This window comes from Ailuropoda melanoleuca, chromosome 12 (genome assembly GCF_002007445.2).
Source record: "Ailuropoda melanoleuca isolate Jingjing chromosome 12, ASM200744v2, whole genome shotgun sequence".
NCBI lineage: Eukaryota > Metazoa > Chordata > Mammalia > Carnivora > Ursidae > Ailuropoda > Ailuropoda melanoleuca.
This window is the reverse complement of record NC_048229.1, coordinates 66,644,596-66,668,653: the sequence shown is the minus strand read 5'-3', so window position 1 is coordinate 66,668,653 and position 24,058 is coordinate 66,644,596. Positions and strand designations below refer to the sequence as shown.

The 24,058-nt window shown below is 47.0% G+C and overlaps 1 protein-coding gene across 3 annotated transcripts in view; it reads right to left on the bottom strand.

The window, feature by feature from the left end:
- ZFHX3 (zinc finger homeobox 3) overlaps window positions 1-24,058 on the bottom strand; it is a 233,449-nt gene that overhangs the window by 129,462 nt on the left and 79,929 nt on the right. For all 3 annotated transcript variants that reach the window (XM_019804176.2, XM_034638770.1, XM_019804177.2), the window contains one exon: window positions 18,548-19,044. In XM_019804176.2, coding sequence (XP_019659735.2) covers window positions 18,548-19,044 — 497 coding nt within the window. The remainder of the gene's footprint in view (window positions 1-18,547; window positions 19,045-24,058) is intronic.

Below are 24,058 nucleotides of genomic sequence, written 5' to 3'. Positions count from 1 at the left end.
GAGAGAGAGAGAGATAGATCAGCTCTCAAAAGAGGCAAAGAGGCGGGGTAGGGAGAAAACATCCAGAACTTGAGTNGAAAGAGAGAGAGATAGATCAGCTCTCAAAAGAGGCAAAGAGGCGGGGTAGGGAGAAAACATCCAGAACTTGAGTNAAGGCATTTATTTCATTAAACCCCCCCCAAAAAAAGGAAAGAAAAGGAAAGAAAAGAAAAGGAAAGAAAAGAAAGAAAGAAAAGAAAAGAAAATAAGAGAGAAGAAAAGAAAAGAAAAGAAAAGAAAAGAAAAGAAAAGAAAAGAAAAGAAAGAAAAGAAAAGAAAGAAAAGAGAAAAGAGAGAGAGATAGATCAGCTCTCAAAAGAGGCAAAGAGGCGGGGTAGGGAGAAAACATCCAGAACTTGAGTAGCCAAGGAGATTAACTTGCAATGTACAAATAAGGGAAGAGGAGGAATGCATGGTTTAAAAAAAACAAAAGTTTCAGCTGAAGAAAAATTTTGGAATATTTTAAATTAATGGATAACAAAGGGTTGCCATGGAAACAGTTTTGCATACTTGACTGCAGGTGTTCCCTACTGTAAACGGGGACTGGGATGGTACAGCCACAAGCAGGGACACAAATGTAAACACTAAAAGAAGATTCCTAAGGCAATGTGAAGTCATCCACGCCACCAACACTGTGGTTTTCAATAGAAATGAACTCACTTAGGCAAGGTGGGTATGGCAGCTTTGCAGCACTAGCTAATTCTTCACTTGTGTTCAAAAGCTGTTCCCCCTTTACGATCTTCTGTGGTATTGCCAAGGTGACAAAACGTAAACAGACACAAATGCAAAACATAAGAGACACCAGAGCCAAATGCACTCCAGGTTAACTTGAATGTAACTTCCATTTCTCAGTATTTGCCCTCCATGCTGTGCATTTTTGGATTATAATTTCTTTGGGGGAGGGGGGTGAATATGCATTAGCTTCAATCAGAAATAGATGTTTCTAAAAATATAAGAAAAAATAAAAGAAAGTTCTCTGACTGTGTTGTGTACTCTGAACTAGTTTCCAAGCCTAAATTCTCACCTAAATGCATCTAATTTTGGTCGCCTAAGGGAAAGATAGGTAGCTGGTGGCTTGCAGGGAAGTCCTGCGTAAAAAAAGAAAAAAAAAAAAATCAAATAGTGAAGTCCTCCAGGTTAGGCAGGGCAAAATTATATAATTACGTCAGTAAAAGTAACTTCACTGCCTACTCTTCCCACAACTGAAAACCTCCTAGGTACTTCTCAGAAAAGGGGTCAAAGAAGTAGAACTTAGATTACTTCCTAGCTTTCTCGAGTACTTCGCTAGACCGCCTCTGGCTCCATTACTTAGGAGAAGAGACTGAAGTATTCCCCTAAAAAACAAGAAGTCGTATGAACATACTCAGGGCTTGAAGGCAACTCAGTGATCTCTCCAAGCCCCCCATTCTTGAGATCAGACCATGACCGACTGGCCAAGGTTAATTACTTCACAAACTCATTTTCCCACACATTGGTCACATTTCTCTCAAGGGTATTCTTTCTCCCTTCTCCAAACCAAAAAACCAACCAACCAACCAACACACACTAGCCTTGCTGTCCTCCAAACCCAAAGTGTGTTAAGTTCAAAGCTAAAGAAAACCAAATTATCAAATGACTTCAATTACGTGGTCTGCATAAGACAATGGGAAAACTAATGCAGAAAACCAGTATTCATAAAGACTACTACATTGTTTGGCACTGTATGGTGACTACATTGTAGACACATCCCATGTATTATCTCATTTAACTCACTCAACAGCACTCTCAGACACGTCATTTTAGTAGCTCATTTTACAGTGAAGGACACAGAAGGAATAAGCTACATGTCCAAGCCACTCGGCTGTGAAAGAGGGGGGGCTGGGATTCAAACCCAGGCAGCCTGACATCAGACAGACTTTCTCTCTCCGAAACTCCAAGAACTGCCCTGGTTTCCCTTAACACATCTGGACATCTTGTCTTGAAGTTTTCAGGTTTTCAATGCCTGGCATCTGGTGGGCAGCTGAAATTTCTGGCATGACCAAGAGCCTGTTGGGACTCCCACCACCTCTCCTGAGGTGATTTGAGGGCTCTCAACTGGGCCTGCTCCTGCCTCCAATGAAATCCATGTCCTGTCTGCAGGGGTACAACAGAACACCAATATTTCTCTTCCCATGGCCTGGGAAGGCAAAGAGGAAGCCAGCGGGGGCGGAACACAAAGCTTCTACATGGTTGAGCCAAAGAACACCTAACCATTAGATTTTAGAATTTTACCCCTATGCTGTTATTATGAACGTTTACAGTTACAGAGAAGAATTGGAAAAAATCACTTAGCAGACACCTATATATCCATCACCCAGACGCTAAAACTAATATTTTGCTGCATTATCTATCAATGCAGCTTCCCTTTGTAAGGCACGGCGAAGTGAAACGCAGACTGTATATCCTTCAGCATGTAAAGCATTAACTGGACTTCAGTATTTGTTTACGGGGTATTTTTTTTTTTTGTACTTTTATTATTTCAGCAGATCATATGAAGCAGACCTCCTTCCTAGCAGAACACTAAAAAGGCCCCAATTTCAGTGAGTTATTAGTATGAAATGTTTAGCTCATAGCTGATTTTCTTTGGAGAGGTGTATTAATCACAGGTGTGTGAGAGGAAACACTAGTTCCCAAAATCAGGCTAATAAGATGGCCTCAGGTTTGACAGGGAGAAAAGGAATCTGCCCTTGTCCAGCTTACCCATCTCTTCGAATCTTGCCCAAAGTCCAGCGGCCCTCTCTTTGAGGTCTCTTCTGATCTAAGCAACTGGATGTGATTTCTCCCTCCCCTGGCCTCCCTGCAGACTTGGATAACTCTTGCATCCATGTCTGACTCCTCTTACTGAATGATCAACTCCCCTTTGTACTCGACGTGGCACTATTTTCCAAATTGTGTGTTGGGGTCCATTGCTGTAACGGTTTTCAACCCAGGGCTACACATGAGAAGCCGGCGGTGAGCTAAACCAGAACTTCTGTGGGCTGGGTCAGGCCCGGCCTGCACATTTGTTTTTAAAGCTCCCTGGGCTGAGCGTCACTGCCTGAGTGGATCTTCAAACCAATGCAGCGGGCAGAACCGTTACTTGTGTCAAACAATAGTAGGAAACGATATTAAGTATCAATATGTAGCCCATGTTTTAAGGACAAAATTGAATTATAAAACTTTTGCTTCAATGCTACATACAAAATCTCTCTGTGTTTATATGAGCTGAGTCCAGAAGTAAAACATATCTCTGTTTGAATCATAGTCAACCAACTTTACAAAGTTCAGGACCACAGCCCTGAAGAAGCTGGTACACAGTCCTGCTCAGACAAGGGGCTCAAAGGTGTGTGGTGTGAACACGGGGGTGGAGGACAGAAGCCGACGGGAGCTCCTCTCTTACTGGGAATATATTCTGCCACCAAGGTCATGACCTCTTGGGGACAACCAGACCTGGGACTAATTGGCATCATTTAGACATGGGCATTTGCCCAGGGAGAGGGGGAGTAAACACAGCAGAGGAGATTCTAAAGAAGTAAGAGTAGGGTTTTCAGGGCTGAACCTAATCTTTACATTTCTATGTTTCAGATTCTGTCTTTGGGTATTAAATTTTCAGTTGACACTTCCAGTCTAACATCTTTAAGACACTGGGAAAGACAAAGTTGGACGAGAATAAACAGATCCTGCTGCTGAGAGTCTTATAACCGAGTGGAAGAGAAAGACTACTATAACAATGGACCATAATATGAAGTAAAAGGGGCAAAGCATCATTAAATTTTCTACCACACCATCAATGTCTACGGCCACTGAGTAGAAAGAGTGGTGATTTGGAGCAGCAGAATCTGGGGATACCGGCTCAAAGCCAGGGGCACAGGGGAACTTGCAGAACACTTGAACACACGCTGCAGAAGTGTAGCAGGACTGCTTCTCAGTGGGCCAATACGGGAGTGCGGCTCTGCACAAGAGTGATGGCAAATGACATGGCTATGAACAGCTCTGCAGTGCCCTCGGTCTACTCCAACATATGCTTCTGGACTCTCGATGGTAAACGCCAAGTTGTTCAGACAGGGCTGCTTTACCACATTCTGGGGTGCGAGAGAAACCACAGGCACGTTCTGCTAGTACTCTGTCACTCTAATAAATGCTTCCTAGGCTGGTGACAGAGACTGTCCTAAAAACCAAGGATACAGCCACTAAGAAGACAACCACGGGGGTGGTGCCTGGGTGGCTCAGTCAGTTAAGCATCTGCTTTTGGCTCAGTTCATGAGCCTGGAGTCCCATAATGGAGCCTCATTGGNGGGGGGGGGGGGGGTCCCTGCTCAGCAGGGAGTCTGCTTTTCCCTCTCCTTCTTTCCCTCCCCCCTGTCCCCCTGCTCCTGTTCTCTCACTCTCATAAATAAATAAATAAATAAATAAATAAATAAATAAATAAATAAAATCTTTAAAAAAAAATACAACCACGGTCCTTGATCTTTTGGGAGACAAATACATGAACAAGCAAGAAAAATAGGTAATAACTGTCAATGCGAACAAGTAAACTTGGGTGAAGTGAAGAGACGGTGACTTGAGGGTAGGTAGTCAGAGAAAGCCTCTCAGAGGACCAGACATTTAATGTGAGCTGAATGCCAAGGTCAGGAAAGCGCATTCTGGGCAGTGGGGCTGCAGGTGCAAAGGCCCCGGGGCAGGTGCAAGCGTGGCATACTTAACGTAGAGAAAGGAGGCCAGTGTGGCTGAAAGGTAGTGGGCAAAGGGAAGGGTGTTACAAGATGAGCTGGCATGGAGCGGAGATCATAGAGGAGTTCGTAAGCCAGAGTCACGAGCTTGGCTTTTATTTTATGTGGGATGGAGGGCCACTGTTGGGTCAATGCGGGGAGTGCTATAATCTGATTTTCCTCTTCATAAAATCACTGTATATGGTGGGTTATAAGGGGCAAAAGCAGAAGCAGGGAAAGAACTGACACAGTGAGAGACAACAGGGTGGGTGGTAAAAACACGGTGTGAAGGTGGAGCCAACAGGACTTACTGACAGTTTGGCTGTAGGGAGTGAGAGGAAGAGTGGCCCACAAACCATTTCCAGTTTACTGGCTTGAGCTAATGGTAGACTGACAGTGGCCCTCAGCAAAACGGGGGAGTCTAGAGGAGAAAGGTGTTTGGAGGTTACGGTCATCCAGGACCTGTCTCTAGGCCATGCTGAGTCTGAGGAGTTGATGATGAGACATTCGGATGGGAACATCCCACAGGGAAGGAGATAAAGAGAGAGCTCAGGGCTCGCAGTACAAATTCAAAGGTCCCCAGAAGGCAGAGGTTTAAGAGCGTTGGAGTAAACAAGACACTCGGGAAGAGTTATGCACAGAAGAAAGCAGGACACCTGGACCAAGCCCTGGAAGCCAGTATCTACCAGTAAGCGACAAAAGAGAAGTCAGAAAGGGACCACGGGGAAGGCCTAGACAAACCACAAGCCTCACATCACAGAAGCCAGAGGGGGGAGGAGGAAGAGAAAGGGTGACAGGGCTGCCGAAAAGTCACAGGTGGTTCGAACATGGCCAACAGATTTGGCCCCATGGGAGCCACTGGTGACACGTCACAGCAGTGGTGAAGCAGGTCACTTCCAGATCCAGGGATTAGGAGGAGATACTGTGAGTTCACTCACAGGGTGGGTGTGCCTGAGTGCAAGGGGTCATTGGCAACAAGGCTCAGTCAGCGTGGGCCCTGGGCAGGTACCGCCACCCCCACTAGGAACCAGTCAGCTTCTGCTGGCATAGGCTGCCGGCCGGAGCCCCACGGCCACCAGCGACCCCCCCCAGGCTCCCCCCAGGCCACATCCTGCCATCCTTTCTGTTCCCTGCCTAACGCTGAAGGGGGCAGGAATGAAAACACCGCCTCCCTCTGCTCCCTGACACCCCTCTTTCACCTCCAAGAATCCTTTTTGTGTCCCAGACAGGCGTTGTTCGATTTTGCTAACAAAATCATGGGTGCTCTGTACTTTTTACCCATCTGGTAGCCAAACTGCCCCTTTCAAACACTTCTTGGCTGCTCTCACTGCAAACAAACGTGCCCTCAGGAAAGACAACGAGGTGAAGGGAAAGAAATCGGCACCCAGTTCCGGTGTCTACTTGTCTTGCCTCGTGCTGCCTTCCTGAGAAATACCCATGACGACAGAGGCAGCTCCTATGATGAGCAGCCTTACAAACCTGTTGGGGAAACAAACTAACACGTGACACACAGATCAGCTTGGTGCCAAATGGTGTGACATGCACTCAGGGCAGAGAGACCATCTGTGGCTGCAGGAGCGGGAGAGAGCTTTCTGGAAAAGCAGGGCCATGTCACTAGAGCATAAAGGTGGGGCAGGAAAAGATACTCATCTTTAAAGTCCGATTTAAAAAAATAAATAAATAAAGACATTTTGCAATAGGTCCAAAGCCCATGTCAGCCATGTGGGATGTACGCATCCACATTCTAAAGAAAGGAGCACTTACAATGACATCTGTTGGGTTAATTAGCTGTGTAATTAGTCTCCCCTCAGTGGAGTTGGGCTTTGTCGCTGCTGAGACTTCTTCAGGTGAGATTTCATTCCAAATGCCACACTTCAAGAGGAATAAAGAAGAGGTCGGGCAGAGAAGAAAAGCACGTGACTGTGTTTGTGGGAGGCACTGAGAAGGAAGAAGGAGCACTGAGGGGACTTCTGGGGTCCTCTGGGGGCTACAATGTCAGAGAGGAAAAGTCTGAACTTCGGGTAAACTCTAAGCACCAAAGGCTCAGAGGTGCAAATCATGGCAGCGAGACTGTGGAGACGGACAGAGCGGGGTATGGATTTGACACTGGACACATTACTGGACAAAGTAGAGATTTCTTGTCTCTGGAGAAGCCATGCGGCCTTCCTATCCTGGGAGCTGTGGCCATCGCTCATGGGAACCCAGTCTGGGCAAAAATAATAACAACAACAACAATGGTGAGATCCTAATCTGAGAACCAGAAAGCGAACAAACACAGAGGCAGATGCCTCCAGCCACATGGCTCCCCACAGGGCTTCCTCAACCACAGCTGGCTTCAGTCATACTCGCTGACTAATGTCTAGGACACTGAGGAAATGGCAGTCCCGGGACCCACGCCTCTTGGCTTGGCTGACTGGAAGAGCCTTGGAATGTTCCCCCAGCTCCTTCTATCTTTAAGCATTTTCAAAAATAAGACAGGTGGTAGGAGAAGGCAATACAGAAACACTCAGGCCCAGCAGAGGCGGGAAGATGATGCTGAAAGCCACCTTGGCATGGGGGACACCAGAGCAGAAGGGGAGCCTTTGGGGTGGCCCTCTATCTCCCCCACACATGCACAGAGTGCCCTAAATGCAGGAAAGCACATGCTGCTGCTCAGAGCACCTTCCTGGCCCGTGGTAGTCAATGGTGCATCGAGAGCCTGGGGCGTGAAGCACTGAGCTCAAAGGAGCCCTAGTTTAAATCAGCCAAACAAGTTCTAACGCTAGACAGGGTCATCCCACTGGAACAGTCTCTGCTGTAAAGGAAATGAGAGGCCTTCCTAGATCTTCAGGAACCCCGACATCTCGTCTGTAGGACCTCTGCCGGGCAGCGTGCTCCCTCCCACAGGCCTCAGAAGGACCACAGGGAATCACAGAACCAACACAAAGCCCCGACATCATCGTTCCCACTGTCCCAAAGGCTCTGAGACGCATCTACGTAAGAGCCAGGAACGAACTGGGTGAAATCCAGGTGTGTGCGCGGACACCGCTCAGTCAACCACCAGCCTGGTGATGCCAGTGCTCCTCCGACAGGTACAGGCCATGGAATCCTTTTAGAAAAGCTGTGAGGTCATTCGGGATTCTGTCCTCCTCTTTTGTCAGGGAAGCACAGATATCATCAGGCTGTGGTGGGTTGTGTCATCTGTCCTGCTTTGGGGGCTGGAAGAAGACAGAAAGGAGTAAGGATGTATCAGGAAAATGTTGCAGACTTGTCTGCCCCAAGCTTCTGGAAGAATAATCTTCTCCTAATTCAGAACCACGCCTGGTCTCTGCTCAAGTCCCCCTGGCTTGGCCAAAGGGCGCTCTGTGCACAAAATGCAGACCGAGAAGCAAGAGCAACACGGACTGCTCATAGAAATGAGCAGGGACTGCGGGTGGTCACCGCCACAGAGCGCACACACCGGAGGCAAAACGCGCTCCCAGCACATACCGCTCACAAAGAGCTCCCCACACAAAATGGGTTAAAAAAAGAAAAAAAGTGTTAAAGATTCATTAGCCTGAGTCTACACAAAATCCTATCCAGAGCTCAGCACGAAATTGGCACTCAATAAATGTTGTTGACCCACAGGGAGAAATTCTCTTCCCATTCATTTGCGTCCCAGAGACCACACGGGGGAATGCTGTCCTAAGTGCTGGAGTCGGAACCAGCAAGAGGAAAGCCGATGAACGTGACAGGTACAGGGACACCCGCCATCACAGAACCACCGGTGCCTGTCCCCTGTCTTTGGCCTCGTTCTGAGGGACAAGGAAACGAGGACGACCTGCTACAGTATGTCAGCTCAGGTGTGGTTACAAAGGCCCAACAATCCTCAAGAAGGAGCTTGTCCCCAGAGAGCAAGACTCAACAGGCACAGCAAGAGGATGAAAATTCCTTCTGTAAGTCCAATGCACGGGCCATCCTGGGCAGACGAGAGGACGGTTACAACTGTTGACTGAAGAGACCAGATATGCTTTGGAGGCCCTCGTTCTGGGTCTGAAAACCTGCCCTGCTAATTAACAGGTTACAAACCAAACACTATCAGTAGATAAACATTTCTAACCTTCTAACTAGTTTGCCTTTTAGAGGATGAGGACTTGGGCCCCTAGAGAAAGTTGCCTGATTATTCTTGATGATTAGTCCCAGTTCAAATCAACTCTCGGCAATTCCTATTAGCATCCTGTATATGGTAAGCGCTTGGGGTCTTCTGTGTACAGCAGCCCGGGCTCAAGTGCTGGGAATTTCTCTCACCTGCATATAAATAACAGGTGCACAGGCAGGCCAGAGGAGCCCGAGAGTGAGCAGGGAGAGCGGAAGCATCTGGTACAGTTGCAGGGGATTGAACTGGGCACTGTGACGTCTGTCTCACTGTGTGACATGAAAGCACTTCAGGAAAAGGAAATAATGAAAAAATTGTTGAAAAGCAAATTTTTAACAAATAGCTCTGGAGAAAATTTCAGATTTCATTATAGGAAAAGCACTTTATTTAATGTAGAAAATGTGAAAATCTGATATGACAGTTTTCTATAAATAACAAAAATTGGAAATCATCATTAGAGCCATTTGTAATTTTCCTCTTTTGTTGGGAATCACTGGGGAAAAAAAAAAAAAAGAGGTTTACCAACAAGGAAGCCACTTATCTCTCTTTATGCTCCTGTTGAGCCTGTTGGCAGAATGCTATGAAAGAGTTTCTTCACCATCCAGAGGAAGGGTTCCTGGATAAAACACAGGATGCCCAGTTACATGTGAATTTCAGATAAGTACATGAAATGACAGCGTATGGGATATACTTATAACTAAGACATCTGTTGTTTGAAAGTCACATGTAACTGGGTATTAAAAAGCATATGGGATATACTTATAACTAAGACATTATCTGTTGTTTGAAAGTCACATGTAACTGGGTGTTCCGCATTTTTCTTTACCAAATTTGGGGACTCTACCTGGTGGCTTAGCCACGGTGGTAGGTTCACTTCTCCTCGGGGTCATCACCCTGGTTTCAATAACCTCCAACATTTCTGTGAGCAACAGGTTTTCCGTCCAACATTTTACCATTCGCCCCACATGTTGATTACCTTTTTTTTTTTTTAAACAAGTGCTGGAAACCTAATTTTATTAAATATTAAAGTAAAAAATGACTCACTGCTCAGTGTTCACAGTAACAGCCTTTTCCACCCCACACTTACAGGGAATTTCTAGTTTCAAGTTAAGTCGAGAACAGAATTAAGACTAAGGTTAAGGGGTATTACATAATTATTTAAAAACTCTTGCCTGTTCCTGACAGCCTTGCTGACAATGCTTAATTGTTCCTTTACAATTTCCCTTTCAAAACAAACAAACAAACAACCCCAGAAACACCTGTTGGGACTAACTGTATTCAAATTTGCCCTTTTCGACCAGGTCCTCAGCAAGTTGGAAGGACTGGAAATTGGGTTTGCACCTTTGCCCCATTCTATGGTGCTGCTTTCCTGCTAGACTAAGCTTACCTAGAATGATCGTAACACATGGAATTACTCCGGAATGTGGAGGCTGTGGAAATTCTCCTCGGGGTTACAGAGCACCCCTGGGGCAGCAAATGGCATTCCTGCAAAGCATTCCCCAAGTGTGACTTTTTCCTCTACATGGCTGGAGGGGACTGCCAGAGATTTTCCTCTCACAAGAAGATATAGGGCTTTTGGCTTGAGGACTGGGAGGGTAGAGGCTTTCAAGTATTCTGACAATGTGGTAGTTACTAGATTATCTGAAGGGAGACCTCCTTGCTCCTCACCCTGAATCCCGAGCTCAGCACACCTCTGGAATCCAAAAGGAGACTTATCACCAGTAGCTGAAAACAGTCTATACTGGAACTATGTGGACGGAGTCAGGCTGTCTCCTTGTTATCTGAGTAAGAACTTCAGAAAAGAGAACTTCTAGAAGTTTCAGTATTTGTTCTTTTTTTTTTTTTTTAAGATACTTGGTGAACCCAGTTTCCACAAAGGAACAATAAGAAACAAACCCTCTCTGAAATCCCGGTCTCTCCCGGAGACTCCCCTCAGCCTAGTGAATTTGATGAAGGTAATTAATCCAAGAAATTTCACCCTGGGGAAGGGGCTCGAGAGAAACAGGAAAAGGTCGGAGGGAGAAATTTCACCCACAGGACTTTACATGTCCTGAAAAGAGAACTGTTTCTGTCTGTTCCCTCTTTTCCTTCCACAGCGCTTTGGACAGACAATACTCTGTAAATACGTTCAGACTGATCTAAATCAGCTCTGTAAGATTTAGAGACAAGGGATGATAAATATGGCTTTTTACATTAGCTACGAAAGGATGGTTATTTAAGAAATTGTTGGACGATCAACCGTCCACTTTGAAAGAAAATACAGTCCTAAATCACACAATCCAGAAAATCAGAGTCCTTACAAGGCGCCATACACAAAATAGACTCCTCAGGGATTAAAGACTTAAGCGGAGGGAAAAGATATAGAAGAAAATACCGGTCAAGTAGCGCCAATCTGCTTGGGTCTGAACACTCACTCCAACAGCCCTCACTAGCTTGCGACTTGTAACCTCTCCCTGCCTTGCTTTCCCCACTTGAAAACAGGCTCATCAACAGATGATGAAATCAATTAATATATGTAAAGCTAGTGTAACAGTACCTGGCTTGCAACAAACGCTGTATAGGTGGCTATTCTTTTTATAATTTCATAATACCGCCAATAGAGAGCCTCCCTGGGAAATGAGAAAAGCTAGAAACATAAAGAAAAGGATGCACAGACTGGACATCAGACAAACGAAAACTTCCTATATTTAAAATGTCTCCTAAGCTAACTTAAAGATAAACAAAAGACTGGGAGAAAATACCGCAACGTCCACAGCACAGCACCGTGGGGACGGTCAGCCCCGATACGCCAGGAGCTCTTGCCAATCAATCAGAAAAAAGAACCAAGAAAAACAAAGGGCAAAGGGTGAGAGCAGGAAAGCTGCCAAAGAACTATAAACAGCCAATAAATACATGAAAGAATGTTCACCCTATCTAATAATTAAGGAGATCCATGTTATAACAATTTTGCCAACCTGATGAAAACAGAAAAGTAATACTATGTTGGTCACATGTGGGACTTTGAGCATCACCCAATAGGGAGAGGAAAAAATGGTCACCTTCTGTCAGAAGAGGCAGGAAAAAAAATCTGCTGGCATTCCATCCCGGAATCCAGTGACCCCACTTCTCAGGACAGCACAAGTGTAGACAGATCTCTGTACACACGTGTTCCCTACCTCACTGTCTATAATATCAGAACACGGCAGAACACCTCCCTGTACATCGGTGAGACTGTTCGTCTTCTATTGTTTCTCTTCTTTTTTGCACAACATCGACTCTGTACTGATTTTTTCCAAAACGTTATGCATTTTTTTTTTAAACTCCTAAACTGCAAAGATAGGATGATTTTTGGTAAACTTGTCACAAAGGAATGAGCGTTCCCACTGGTAATCTTTCATGACAGCTAGTACATGGCATACTATGTGGTCATCAACAAGAGTAACTAGCTCTCCATGTGCTGACCGGAAATGATTTTCAGGATCAAAAGCTACATGAAAAAAAAAAAGCTGAGAGCACAAGCCATGCCTATAAAGCTTTTTGAAGGGAATCGTATGTATGTGTAAGCATTTCTATCAGTATGAGCATAGAAAAAAGCTTCAAAGGATATAATCTAAACCTACCAGTGATCTGCTTCTGGAGAGCAGAAAAAGGGCTTTCATTTAAGAAGTTATTTACTTAAAGGTACTATAATATATTAGAGAGGTATAATACTGTACACATGCAACATCACTCCAATTTTGTAAAATGCCTGTTATACACAAAATGAAGGAAACAAAAATACGTTGCTGCATGGTAGGACTAGGCTGATACTTACTTTCTCTTGTACTTCCCCGAATTTTTCAAATTTCCTACAGTGAACATATATTACTCATACTAATTACTTCTACTGTAAAATATAAGGGATCCACATTTTATTATTAGCTTACACTTGAGGTAAATATGGAATACCAGTCTAGTAAGAAATAATTAAGAATACAATAATGTTCTAAACGGGTCTTATCAGCTCTTTACCACGTACAAAAAAAGATTTGGGAAAAAAAAAAGAGAGAGGGAGAAAACAAAACTATTAAAAGCATTTGGAGAAAAAAAAAGCGCGATAGTCACTGTCGAGGTGGTTCAATGTTGGGTCAATGGCTGGACTTTTTAAAACTAGGCACATCGAATAAGATTTCAGTTTAGGGGTATCTAAAGCATGGAGCCAGAAGGTAACACTGACCTTACCCTCTTGACATGACGGTTGTTTTAAGACCAGAATCACAGGGATCCGGGCAGAGCTTGTGCATAAAGCCAATCAGCTGAACGGACGTTTTGAATGAAGGAATACGCATGGGTTAGGACAGGGGGATACTGATCAAGGCGGTGGGGACGGCTTAACGGGAAGGGAGGGCAAGGAACCTGGGCAGACACGCAGAGAGTGCATTCCCCCTGCACACACTGGCAATACTATGCCCGCAGTGACCACAGCAGAGAAGGATTAACTCACAACACAAGCACTCCCTCCGAGAGTCTTCCTAGAGTCCCCTTCAAGCTAACTGGTGGTCAGAAATGCCACCAGAGCCAACTCAGACTCTCCTGGAATGACCATGGGACCCAGGTGCAGTCTCTCAGCCCTGCTCCAGGAGGCCCACATCCGTGAGCCCAGGAATCAAGGGAGGGACATGAACTTCAGACACCCAGCTGCTCTCAGAGACAGAGGGCATGGAGACTAACTGGGCTAAAATTTACCAAAACACCTGGCTTTTTACACCTTCTAAATCAACCACAGGAAAACATTCCCTCCTTTCATTTTTGGATGAAGGCACCAACGTATGCGCAGAAGAAGGCAAAAGTATGCACTTCAAAAACAAACAAACAACAACAGTCAACCTAATGAGAAAACAAAGTTTGAGGAAACTGGCTCCAGAATGACGATGTAAACCAGATGACACTTGTACTTGTGCCTCAAACACGTTGCAGCGCCAGGGAGGAGAGGATGGGGAGGGAGGCGAGGATCACCAGAGAATTTACGCTTTCTGCTTGCCAAGCAAGACAAGGCTCCCAGTCACCACCTGTAGGCATGAAGCGTGCAGCTGTCTCCCTAAGACAGCCCGCCCCCCAAGGGTAACCATCAAGGAGCACTAAGAATGCGGACTCCCAAAGCAATCTTTGTCGGACTTGTTCTATATCTTCAGAGCAGTCCATCCACCCTAGGGCAAAATCAATCACCCTGCTGGGCGGGAACCCCAATGAGTTTATGAGTCAGGGAAAGAATGGAGATATGGATTCTCAAGTCATGCAGAGTGTGACGGACGGTTTCCTACTTCCCCTCACCTCGCAGAATCCCAGTAGGGTGGCAAGTGTTCGGGTTCAAGTGTTCAGGTTCACTATGTGGAGAGGGCGGCTGTGTGTTTTGAGTCAACTGGTGCCACAGGCTACCCCCTACTTTAAGCCAAGTAGAGCTGGTGTCTCACCCTCTGCCCGGCTGGCCCAAGGCAGCTCACATGGGGCCCAGACACGACTCCACAGGAGGTGACCTCCTCTGTGTATAATTTAAGATTAATATGTAACCTTCAGGCTTGGCCTAATCAAAGGCATCTCAGCTGGGAGCTCTTTGAGTAATAGATTCTGGTGGGGTCTTCATCTATCTGCTAAGGTTGATGGATTTCCAGTCCAATGACTCTAAGGTGAAGGTAAATATCAAAGGGAAAACCAGATTCTAACAGGTGGCAGGTGCGCACTGATCTCCAACTGTCTTTTCTACACTCTCTTCCCCCAAGCAGAAGACATTACAAATTTCAGAGAGCTCACCATGGACGCCACATAGTAGGGAAGTCTAGATAAACACCAAAGGGCCCATACTAGCTCTGAACCCACACAGCAGGGACTCAGGACTTACACCAGCATAGAAAAGAACACAGGGCAGGCATCTGTCAGTACCTGTCGCTCCCCTGCTCAAGGTGAGCAAGAGCACCCCACACCTCTGTGGGTGGAGGGAGAGGAGGGTGAGCAGGTCCTCAAAGAGAGGAGTGATCCATTTACATGGGAAAGGAGAAAGGTGCGGAATTCACATTCTGCAGCTCACGCCTGAGGAGAAACAAGTACCTTTCCCACAACACACTTCGATTCTGGCTCGGATGGATCACTGCAGACAGAAACCAAGAACCCAGCCTCTAAGCTGGACAGAGGCTGCCGGCCTTCCCACGGGGTCAATCGATCACACTGCCCAATAACAGCAGGTGTGAGGACATGGGCAGAGGACCACTAAGGGCTGGACCAGAGCCCACCACTCTTTAAGACACACAAAAAAAACCAATCAAGGAATTAGATCATGAGTGTTTCACAAGGCGACCTGAGGGCCTGGAGAAAGGAAACAGCTTCCATCTAATGCCTGGGGCTCTCCACTCCCCACACACACACTCCCCTCCACTTCTAGGAGGCAGGGAGGAAGAATTCACTGAATGTCCATCTTGATTTAAAAATTGCTCTCATACAGTCAAAACTTGACAATTCCATGCAAGGGGGATAATATCACCAGGGTTTGTTCGTTTCTGTTCCTCTCCGGGGAGGTGGAATGGGGGTACTGGAGTAACGAAACCCTCTCTCGGTCTGGATTAGAAATTAGCTCATGCTTTCAGACATCTCAGTCTTAATACAGCGACGTCTGTCCCAGCATTTATGACACCAAGAGAAGGGACTCTGGACTGGTGAGGTCAAATGACACACAAGAAAGCTACGCCTCTGCTTGCATCTCCTGAGACGGCTGTTCTGTCTCGTCCAGCATGAAAAAGGAAGAGGAGGGAATAAAGACTTCAGTTGAAAGAGAGGGTTGGGAGACCCATTAGGAAGTCCCCTCCGTCATGGCTGCTTGAGCAAGTGCAACAGAAAGCAAGTTTGGAAGTTTCCCTGACCGAGGATGAATACTATGCCAAAGAACCGGGGTGGGGCAAGGTGGGGACCAGGACGGGTTGGGGGGAATGAGGGTGGGACTTGGGGAAGGGGCGAGTAAGGAGGGCTGTGTGTGAGAAGCCTGGTGCCCTCCCCAGGTTACAGCATCTGGAGCTGTTTCTCTAGCAGACAGTAAAGAACTCGATTACATACAGTTAACTGTGCTCTAAACTGATTATGCATGTGCTGGGCTAATGGATTACATTAGCGAGAGGAAAAATAACATGCAATCAATCTCCATTTACTACAGGCCACACCAGGGCCTAGAGAAAAACGGACTCTCAACCACCTCCAGTCCCCACCCCAAATCTCCAGACTCGTGACACCCGAGGACAGTGAGCCCCCTCGGTGGCAGGAGAAGCCTGTCTTAGTCACACTGCAGGACAGAAAGGCTTGGCACACGCACTGGAATAAGCCCATCTCTGTGTCATTCAGGAGTGGCTGAGAGCTCCCCGCCCCCACAGCAGAGCCACAGCAAGCCAAGGGGCATTCATTACCCAAGGACTAATGAGACCAGACTAATGACCCACGGCTCCTGACACGGGGAATTCTGCTCTGAATGTGTGGGGGGGTGTTCACCCCCGGGATTGTGCCAGCCAAGCACACTGTTTGGGGACTTCTCGTTGGGCACTGGTTCCCAAATTCTATCCTGCACCCCGATATCCAGGGCCCTTCCACCTGTACTACCTTTTTTAAGTAGGAGTTTTGTCCGTCTTTTGAATTAAAATGAGAGAAAGAGAGAGAGAGAGAGAGAGATAAGGCCAGGAGGAGGAGTGTCCATAGTTGAGCAAAACACAAATGGAAACACACCAACTGCCTCCCCGACATCCACCCTGGAAACTGCCTCAACCTGACTCGCTAGGTGTGACCCGAGAAGGTGGTTTGGGCACCAAAAAGGGATCATCTCGGTGAATCCTCCAGGTTCCAGGCCCTTCAGAAGCAACGCCAAGGGCGCGGTTTACTCTTACTGGAGGATGTAGCGAGGAGAGTTAATCGCCACCATGCACGTTTTATCATCTAAAGGGCATTTTTTTTTTTTTCCCTCAGAGGGAAGAGGCTGGCTTCTTGCCACTTCTAAACAACCGTCATCAAAGGTGCATACAATCTTGCATGGCAACGCATGGTACTTTGAACTAATTTTGCTCAGTCAGGTCCTTTGGAAAAAGGTTTTTTCTATGGGTTTTCCATCCACTTTTCCGGACCACATCAGCACCACCCTACAGCCACTTGAGAACTCTAACTTACACTGACCACTAGGAGCCTTTTCTTTCAAAGGGTGGCCCAAAACTCAGCCATCCAGTGAGGTTCTTGCTCACTTAGGACAAGGGGGCTGGCTGCCTGGTATTCAGACCTTCCCCACTGCACCATGCCAGCCCATCCATGCTGGGGTCGGCAGTCAATTCCAGAACCTTCTAGTCCCACCATCTCATTTCTGCTTTCTCCTCCTTTCCCTAAAATGGTTTCTTATCCACACTACACAGGCCTCCCGCCAAACTGAAGACGAGCAATTGTAAAATGAATCACAGTTATCAATCTCTGTGGAGACTGATGGGGGAAAGGACCTGAAGATCACCTTATTTGGAGTCTTCCTTGAAAATCACCATGAGTAGAAAGGGGATTAAACTAGCTCAGGGTCAACAGAAAGGCTCCCTCACCCAAAGATGTGGGAACTGGTGTGAAAGCCAAGGCGGGGAGGGGGGCTAATGATAAAAGGGAGAAAATGCAAAGAGAAGAGTGAGGGTGTGGACGGCCGTGTGGGAGGAGGCTGGGCAGATTGATGGCGATTTGTACCTGATTGTTCATACTAAAGCCATTATGGGATGATTAGAGAAAAAGGTGAGGCTTTAAGTCCAGTGAAAATCAATAGAAACGTCTGGAGCAATTCTGCCTCGCAAGTCAAAGGACTATTTACAGTATGTGAGCACCTCCTCCTCACCTTTACCGACTATGGACTGAGAGAGAGATTGGAGGGGGCGGGGAGGGGAGGAAGGAAGAGAAGACAGGGAGAGGAGGAGGATGGGAGAAGCCCAGGGGAAGCGAGGGGAAAGGTAAATATGAGGAAGAGAAAGGGGGCACAGAACAAGGAAGCAAAGGGAGAAAGAACAAAGGAGGCTCCTCAACGGACCCTAAATTCTCCCCATAGCACGTGCACCACCTTCTAGTCAACTATACAATTTATTCACTGTGTTTATCACCCATCTCCCTGCCAGAGAATGGAAGCATTATGAGGCCAGGGATCTTTTTTTTGTGTCTATTTTGTGCATGGAGGTAGGCGTGTGTCCAGAACAGCATCTGGTACACAGCACATACTCAACACACAACTGCTGAATGAATGAACGAGTCCATGAATCCACGAACAAATGAACTACGTACTCCAGGGGCGTCCAGGAGACAGCAGATTAAAGGGGAGGAGGGGGACGAGACGGAAAAGGAGAGCGCGAGGCACGCAGGGGAAAGGGGCAACGCAGGAACACAAAGGTACACAAAAGCCACAATGAACAACTGTAAGGGAGAAAAGCCAATTGCCAAGAGTCGAGGGGTAAGGATTGGGCTGCTGTCCGTAAAACCTGCCCTCCAAAATGGGGCAGCTCTCAAGAAGAACCTTCGGTTACCAGAAGCTGCCACCACGTTGTGGCTTCACGAGGAAGCGGACGCCAACTCCGGTCCCAATACCAACCGGTCACCGAGCCCGCCGTGACACAGACTGTCGCCTGTCCCCAGCCATCCCCAGCCCCCAACTCCCAGTGATCCAATGCGTGCCTCCCAGAGGCAGCCCGGGCCCTACCTTGTACAGCTTCAGGCTGGCCTCGTGCCTGGAGTTGACCGTGTGCAGCCGCAGCTTCTCCAGGCTGTTGGTGTAGTAGTCGCACGCGTTGCACTTGAGGTGGACAGGGTTGCCGATGGCCACGCACTTGAGTCGCCACTCGTTGGCTTTGCCGCCCTCCTTGATGTGGGCCACCAGCTGGTACTTCTGCACGTGCTTGTCTGTCTTGCAGTGCAGCTGGAAGTTGGCCTTGAGCTGGGTGTTGTAGCGGCAGAGCTTACACTGGTACGAGTCCCCCATCACAGCCTTCCACTCGTCCTCCGGGAGGCTGCGCTCCACGTTCATGTGCAGCCCCAGCATGTCCAGGTTATCCGTGGTGAACTTGTTGCAGACGGCGCACTGGAAGAGCTTCAGCGACGGGTCGTTGGTCTGGATGAAGCTCTCGCCCAGGTTCATCAGCTCCTCCGACACCAGCTGCCCGCCCCCGAGGCGCATGTCTAGGGGGATCTCACCGCCCACTGCAGGGAAGGAGAGGGGAAGAGCTGTCAGAGGCCAGGCTCAAGGCTGCGGGGGGGGGGGGGGGGGGGGGGGGGGGGTGGAGACAGAGGCACCACCCAGCCTCCCCCACCCTCAACCCAAGTCCCAAGTTCCAGGAGAAAAAAAGAACACATTAAAGTGTTGCAAGGTGCTACTAACTGGGGAACCCCCCCCCAAAAAAAAACAAAACCAAAACAAAAAAACTTTATGTGTTCGGATCTTTCCCACGGACACTCTGAAATTTGTAGAAGGCTTTATGTTGGTTTTCTTTTTTTTCTTTCGGGAAAGAACACCTAGAACCATAATTTCTTGGATATTTCGATTCAGTACCTCACTCAGATCCAAGAAAAGACAGGAATAAACATCATTCACTGGACGTAACAGAATCTGAAACTCCAGAACCCTAAAAGCTGGAAATGAGTTACAGCTGCATTCTAAGATGTGAAGCCTTCATGGGAAATCGGAACCGGGCCCAGAACTTACCTACAGCAACACGGCCCCAAGAGAACTTCCTGCACTGCCCAATGGACTAGTCACCAGCCACGGCGAAGTTGCAACCAAGAAACTGGATTTTCAGTTTTATTTATTTTTAATTCATTTAAATTTAGATCGCCACATGTGGCTAGTGGTTCCTGCCGTGGAGAGTGCAGCTCTAAATCTGAGATTTGGAGGACGGTCTCCCTATTCCTCAGCACATCCCACAGGTCAATGTTCTATCCGCCTGTTAGTGTAGTGGGGCCAGTTCTTCCCACACGACCCCAAGCACACAGCCACTCCCCTTTTCTGAGCCCCCACTATGCACGAAACGTAGGTGTGCCACGGGACACGTCACGTTCTCCGTTGTCATCAGCCACGTGCACAGCCCTGTGTCCCCATCCCTCTTTAGGGCAGGGGTCCAGACTTCTCCTCACTGAACCTCTAGAGAGGGCCCGGCCCCCTGCACAGATGCTGAGCAGGACAAGGTTAAAAGGGAACCAAACTGTTCACAGGTTCAGGAAGTGGATCAAGATGGGTAATGAAATGCAAAGGTCAGCTTCCAGTTCCCAAAAAGAGTCTGAGGAAGTTCTGCTCCTCCCTCTCCACCCCTGTTACTTCTCAGCCCATCACTGCCCTGCATAAACCAGGGATGGGCTCTCATTCACCAGAGGTAAATTAATACCAAAAACTCTAATTTATATCATGAAAAAGGCTTGGAGAAAGCACTCTTCCCTCCATTCCTGAGCAGCATACAGTCGAGCAGAACGCCGAGCACTGGCTTCTGTTTTCTGCCTCTCCCCCAAACACGTGCACGCGTGAGCCACGTCCTCCCCTGCCCCTCCCCAACTGATACTCAGCTTTGACCTTCTACATATGGTTGGGCCGAGGTTTTGTTGTTTTTTTTTTTTAAATAACTGATTACAATCCAAGTTAGTGGCTAATCAAATAAGATTTTTTTTTAATGATCTTCCTATTTATGCTACATGAGGCACCTCTAATAAGAAGATCAGTTACAGGCCTCACTGAGCAGTCTGGCTGTGTTTGAAGCCTGTGGACAATCTAGCAAGCCACGGAAATCTTTTGCATGAGCACTCCAGAAGGCTCAGGAAGCTTTCTGCTTGTCTTCTCCCTTGCCACCTCCCCTGGTGAGAGTAGCCATAACTAAGACATTCTTTTTAGGACAAGAAAAGGGAAAAAAAAAAAAAAAAAAAGCCTAAAAGCTCCATCCCTTAATGGGGACGAAGGCCAGGTAGCATCCATGAAACACATGCCGTGTTCAGTAAAAGAGGAAACTGCCCAGAAGGTAAGACAAGGAGCAAACATATATTTGTTTCTGATGCCAACCACCTGAAGCATCAAATCTTCTCCACTTTTTAAATTTAACCTCAGTACATCAATATTGCTCTAAAGAGAAATTCAGCTGTCACTTGCTGGATGCCCGAGTAAAAATGAGAAATCCTAGGAACGCACAGAGGAAGTTAAGTCCCTATTCCCATTCCAAGCTCTTGAAATCCAAATCAAAGACAGACACAGAGAAGCAGTGAAATGCAGGCGACAGGCAAGCCAAAACTCCTTCGGAGAACTGTACCTTGGAGGAACAAACCCAAGGCTTAGAATCCTACAGATGGGGGAGCCTGCTTCTTCCTCTCCCACTCCCCCTGCTTGTGTTCCCTCTCTTTCTGGCTGTCTCTCTCTCTGTCAAATAAATAAATAAAATCTTTAAAAAGAGAAAAAAAAAAAGAATCCTACAGATGCGCAGAACTAGAAGGAGCTAATTCACCTTCCCTCCCAAGAAGTGGACAAGTCACCCAGTGCGGAGGAAGGTAGGAAGAGAGCCCCTTGCAAGGGAGAACTCAGCGGGGCTTTACTAAGAGCCACACTGGAGAGATCATCTCATGTGCAAGGGGGCACCCACATCTAACACTAGAATTTACACCCTGGCAAAAGAGTCTGCGTATCAGCACATCATCAGAGAGGCACGTGGATTAAAAGACACCTTCTAGGCTCAAAGGCAGAAGCAGAGGACCTACTAATCTCATGCAGGTGTCTGAGAGCCAGTCAGCATCCTGAGAAACAAACAGATGCGCCTGCAAGCTACCTGATTCTCGCGCCCTGCTAAACTTTATCGTCTGGAGGGATGTCTGGAAGGATATTCAGATGGCCGGGGGCCTAGTATCTTATCTACAAATGGCAACACATCCAATCAGACCAGACCCACCGGTGCTGACCATCTCCTTAGAACCCTCCGGAGAGAAAGCATCCCCAGAATCAGCGTCTGCTTGATATCACAAAAGAGAGGGTTCTGCCAAAGGAAGTATGACAACAGTAACTTTGTAAGTGGGAGTGTATTTCACAAAAATGGTTCCCCCCCTGCACAGCCCAGTAATACCTAGTAACACCTATGGTCTTCTCACAAACAGCCCAGAGAAATCTGTAGGGTTGCAGACAGAACTGAATGTTACCGCCTGTTCACATTTGCATACGTTGGCCTCCACCGAGGTCATACGACTTGCACGCTAAGTCCTTTGGGCATGCGCTCTCGTACTCACACCCACTCAGGCTTCCAGGATAAAGTACTTGTGACTCTCACAACATCTCAGCAGGTATTGTGGCCTAAGGCGGGCACAGGAGGTTTCCAGAGACTCACCTTGGCTGATAAGCAGTAACCCTGAAAACTGAAGGGCCTTTGCTTGGCTGACCTGGAGAAGGTCCTTAGAAGGAAAAGCTCTGTTCTCTTTAGAAAATAAAGTATGGGTCTGCTATGTATGTTCAGAACACAGGGATCCGTTCTTCAGTCTCTTTTGCACCTGCCATATGCCCGTAATGCATGATGCCCTGCAGACTCACAGACACTTGAGTAAAAAGCATGATGTTTTTCTACCACTTAATTCAAGCCTTAGTCAGAATTACTGGTTTTCAAGGTAATTAAAAAGATCTCACTTTGACCCAGTATGAACCCATCCATTTTCTGTGTCTTCATTACATTGACATTATATTTGATTTACTCCAAGATCTGCCTCCCCAAGATTTTAAATCTCCAGATGAGAAAACCCCAATTCCCATCGGCTTAAAAAAAAAAAAAAAGTCTTACATTATGATGCCATCCCTTGGTGTGTATCCCCTATGGTTCACTCTGGGGACAAATAGGATGATTGATCCCTGTGCATCCATTATTAACCAGTTGGTAAAACATCTTCAAATTGTTTGGTAATAAAGGATCCACAGGTCAATATTCCAAAACAGAAAACAAGATTAAAGTAGCAAGGATTCAAATTTAAATGCATAGCAGGAAAAACAAATTAAATGCTATGAAATATAACTCATCAGCAGCAATTAGCACTAAAACACCACACAAAGACAAGCCAACTGGTGAGGCTTGGCCCCTGGCATTAACCTAAACCACGCCACAATAAAGGTACTTGCTCACGCGTTGTTGCTGAGAACCACTTATTCTCATGTCAGGAAAGGACTATTGTTTAATTTAGGCCGCCACCATTGGTCCCAGGAGATTAGCAGAGTCGGGGGATGGAGAACAGGCAGTGTCTGTCTGAGGCACAGGTTGGGTGGGGGCAGAAACAGCCCCATCATCACCCTGGTCGTTGTGAAACTGATTTGTACATTTTCTTGCTATGGAGGCTCTCCCCCAAAAGTGGTCATGATCCCTTTTACGCAAAGACTCGTGGTTTTTGGCATCCAAATCCTATCCTCTTGATCCCATTCCAGATCTATGAAGCCAGCTGGTAAGACATGCTGTCCAGACACAGCCAACTCACCTTCTCTAACATGGGTTGTTTCTTCGTGGTAACAAAGGACTGTTAACCAGCATCTAACAGATATTAAAACTTTGCTTTCTCTGATGTACAATTTCAGAATTTATTCATTCTTCATCGAGCACACCACTCCTTACGGTACCCCAGGGCAATTTAATTCCCAACTATACTTATCACTGACAACTCACGCAAAACAGAAAAGAAAAGGAACGGGTCTCTTTCATCCAGATCCTCATGAATACACGGGAGAACTTTGAGAGACGTATCTGGATGGCTCCCCACTCAGCACAGAACCAGCCTCTGGTTATGTGAACAAGGTGTGCTACGGTTTCGAGTTGCTCTTACGGAGAGGACCGTCCCTATCTGAGACTTGAGCTGCAACTTTCCTGCAAGTAACAGTTAAGTATTTAAATGGAACCCCAAAGTTTCAAAGAATTGTGGCGATTTTTCAAACCGAGGAAGGGACGGAGAAAGGATGGGAAGAGAGAGGAAAGGTGACCGGAAGCCACACGCTAGAGGCAACACTGAAATCTTCATCCCGGCTTGTGGAGCCAGAATGTGATCGTGTGTCTGCTGAATGCCTACGAGTCTCATACGCACACAAGAAGGGGTCCTGGAGAAAAATTCCTGATCATCAGACACTCAAGTTCACACAAAGCCGAGTCTCGAGAAAACAAAAATCAGAGCCGACTCCACGGGGCTTGACAGAATCAACTGAACCAACAACGGGGCCTCAGTCTATTGTCAC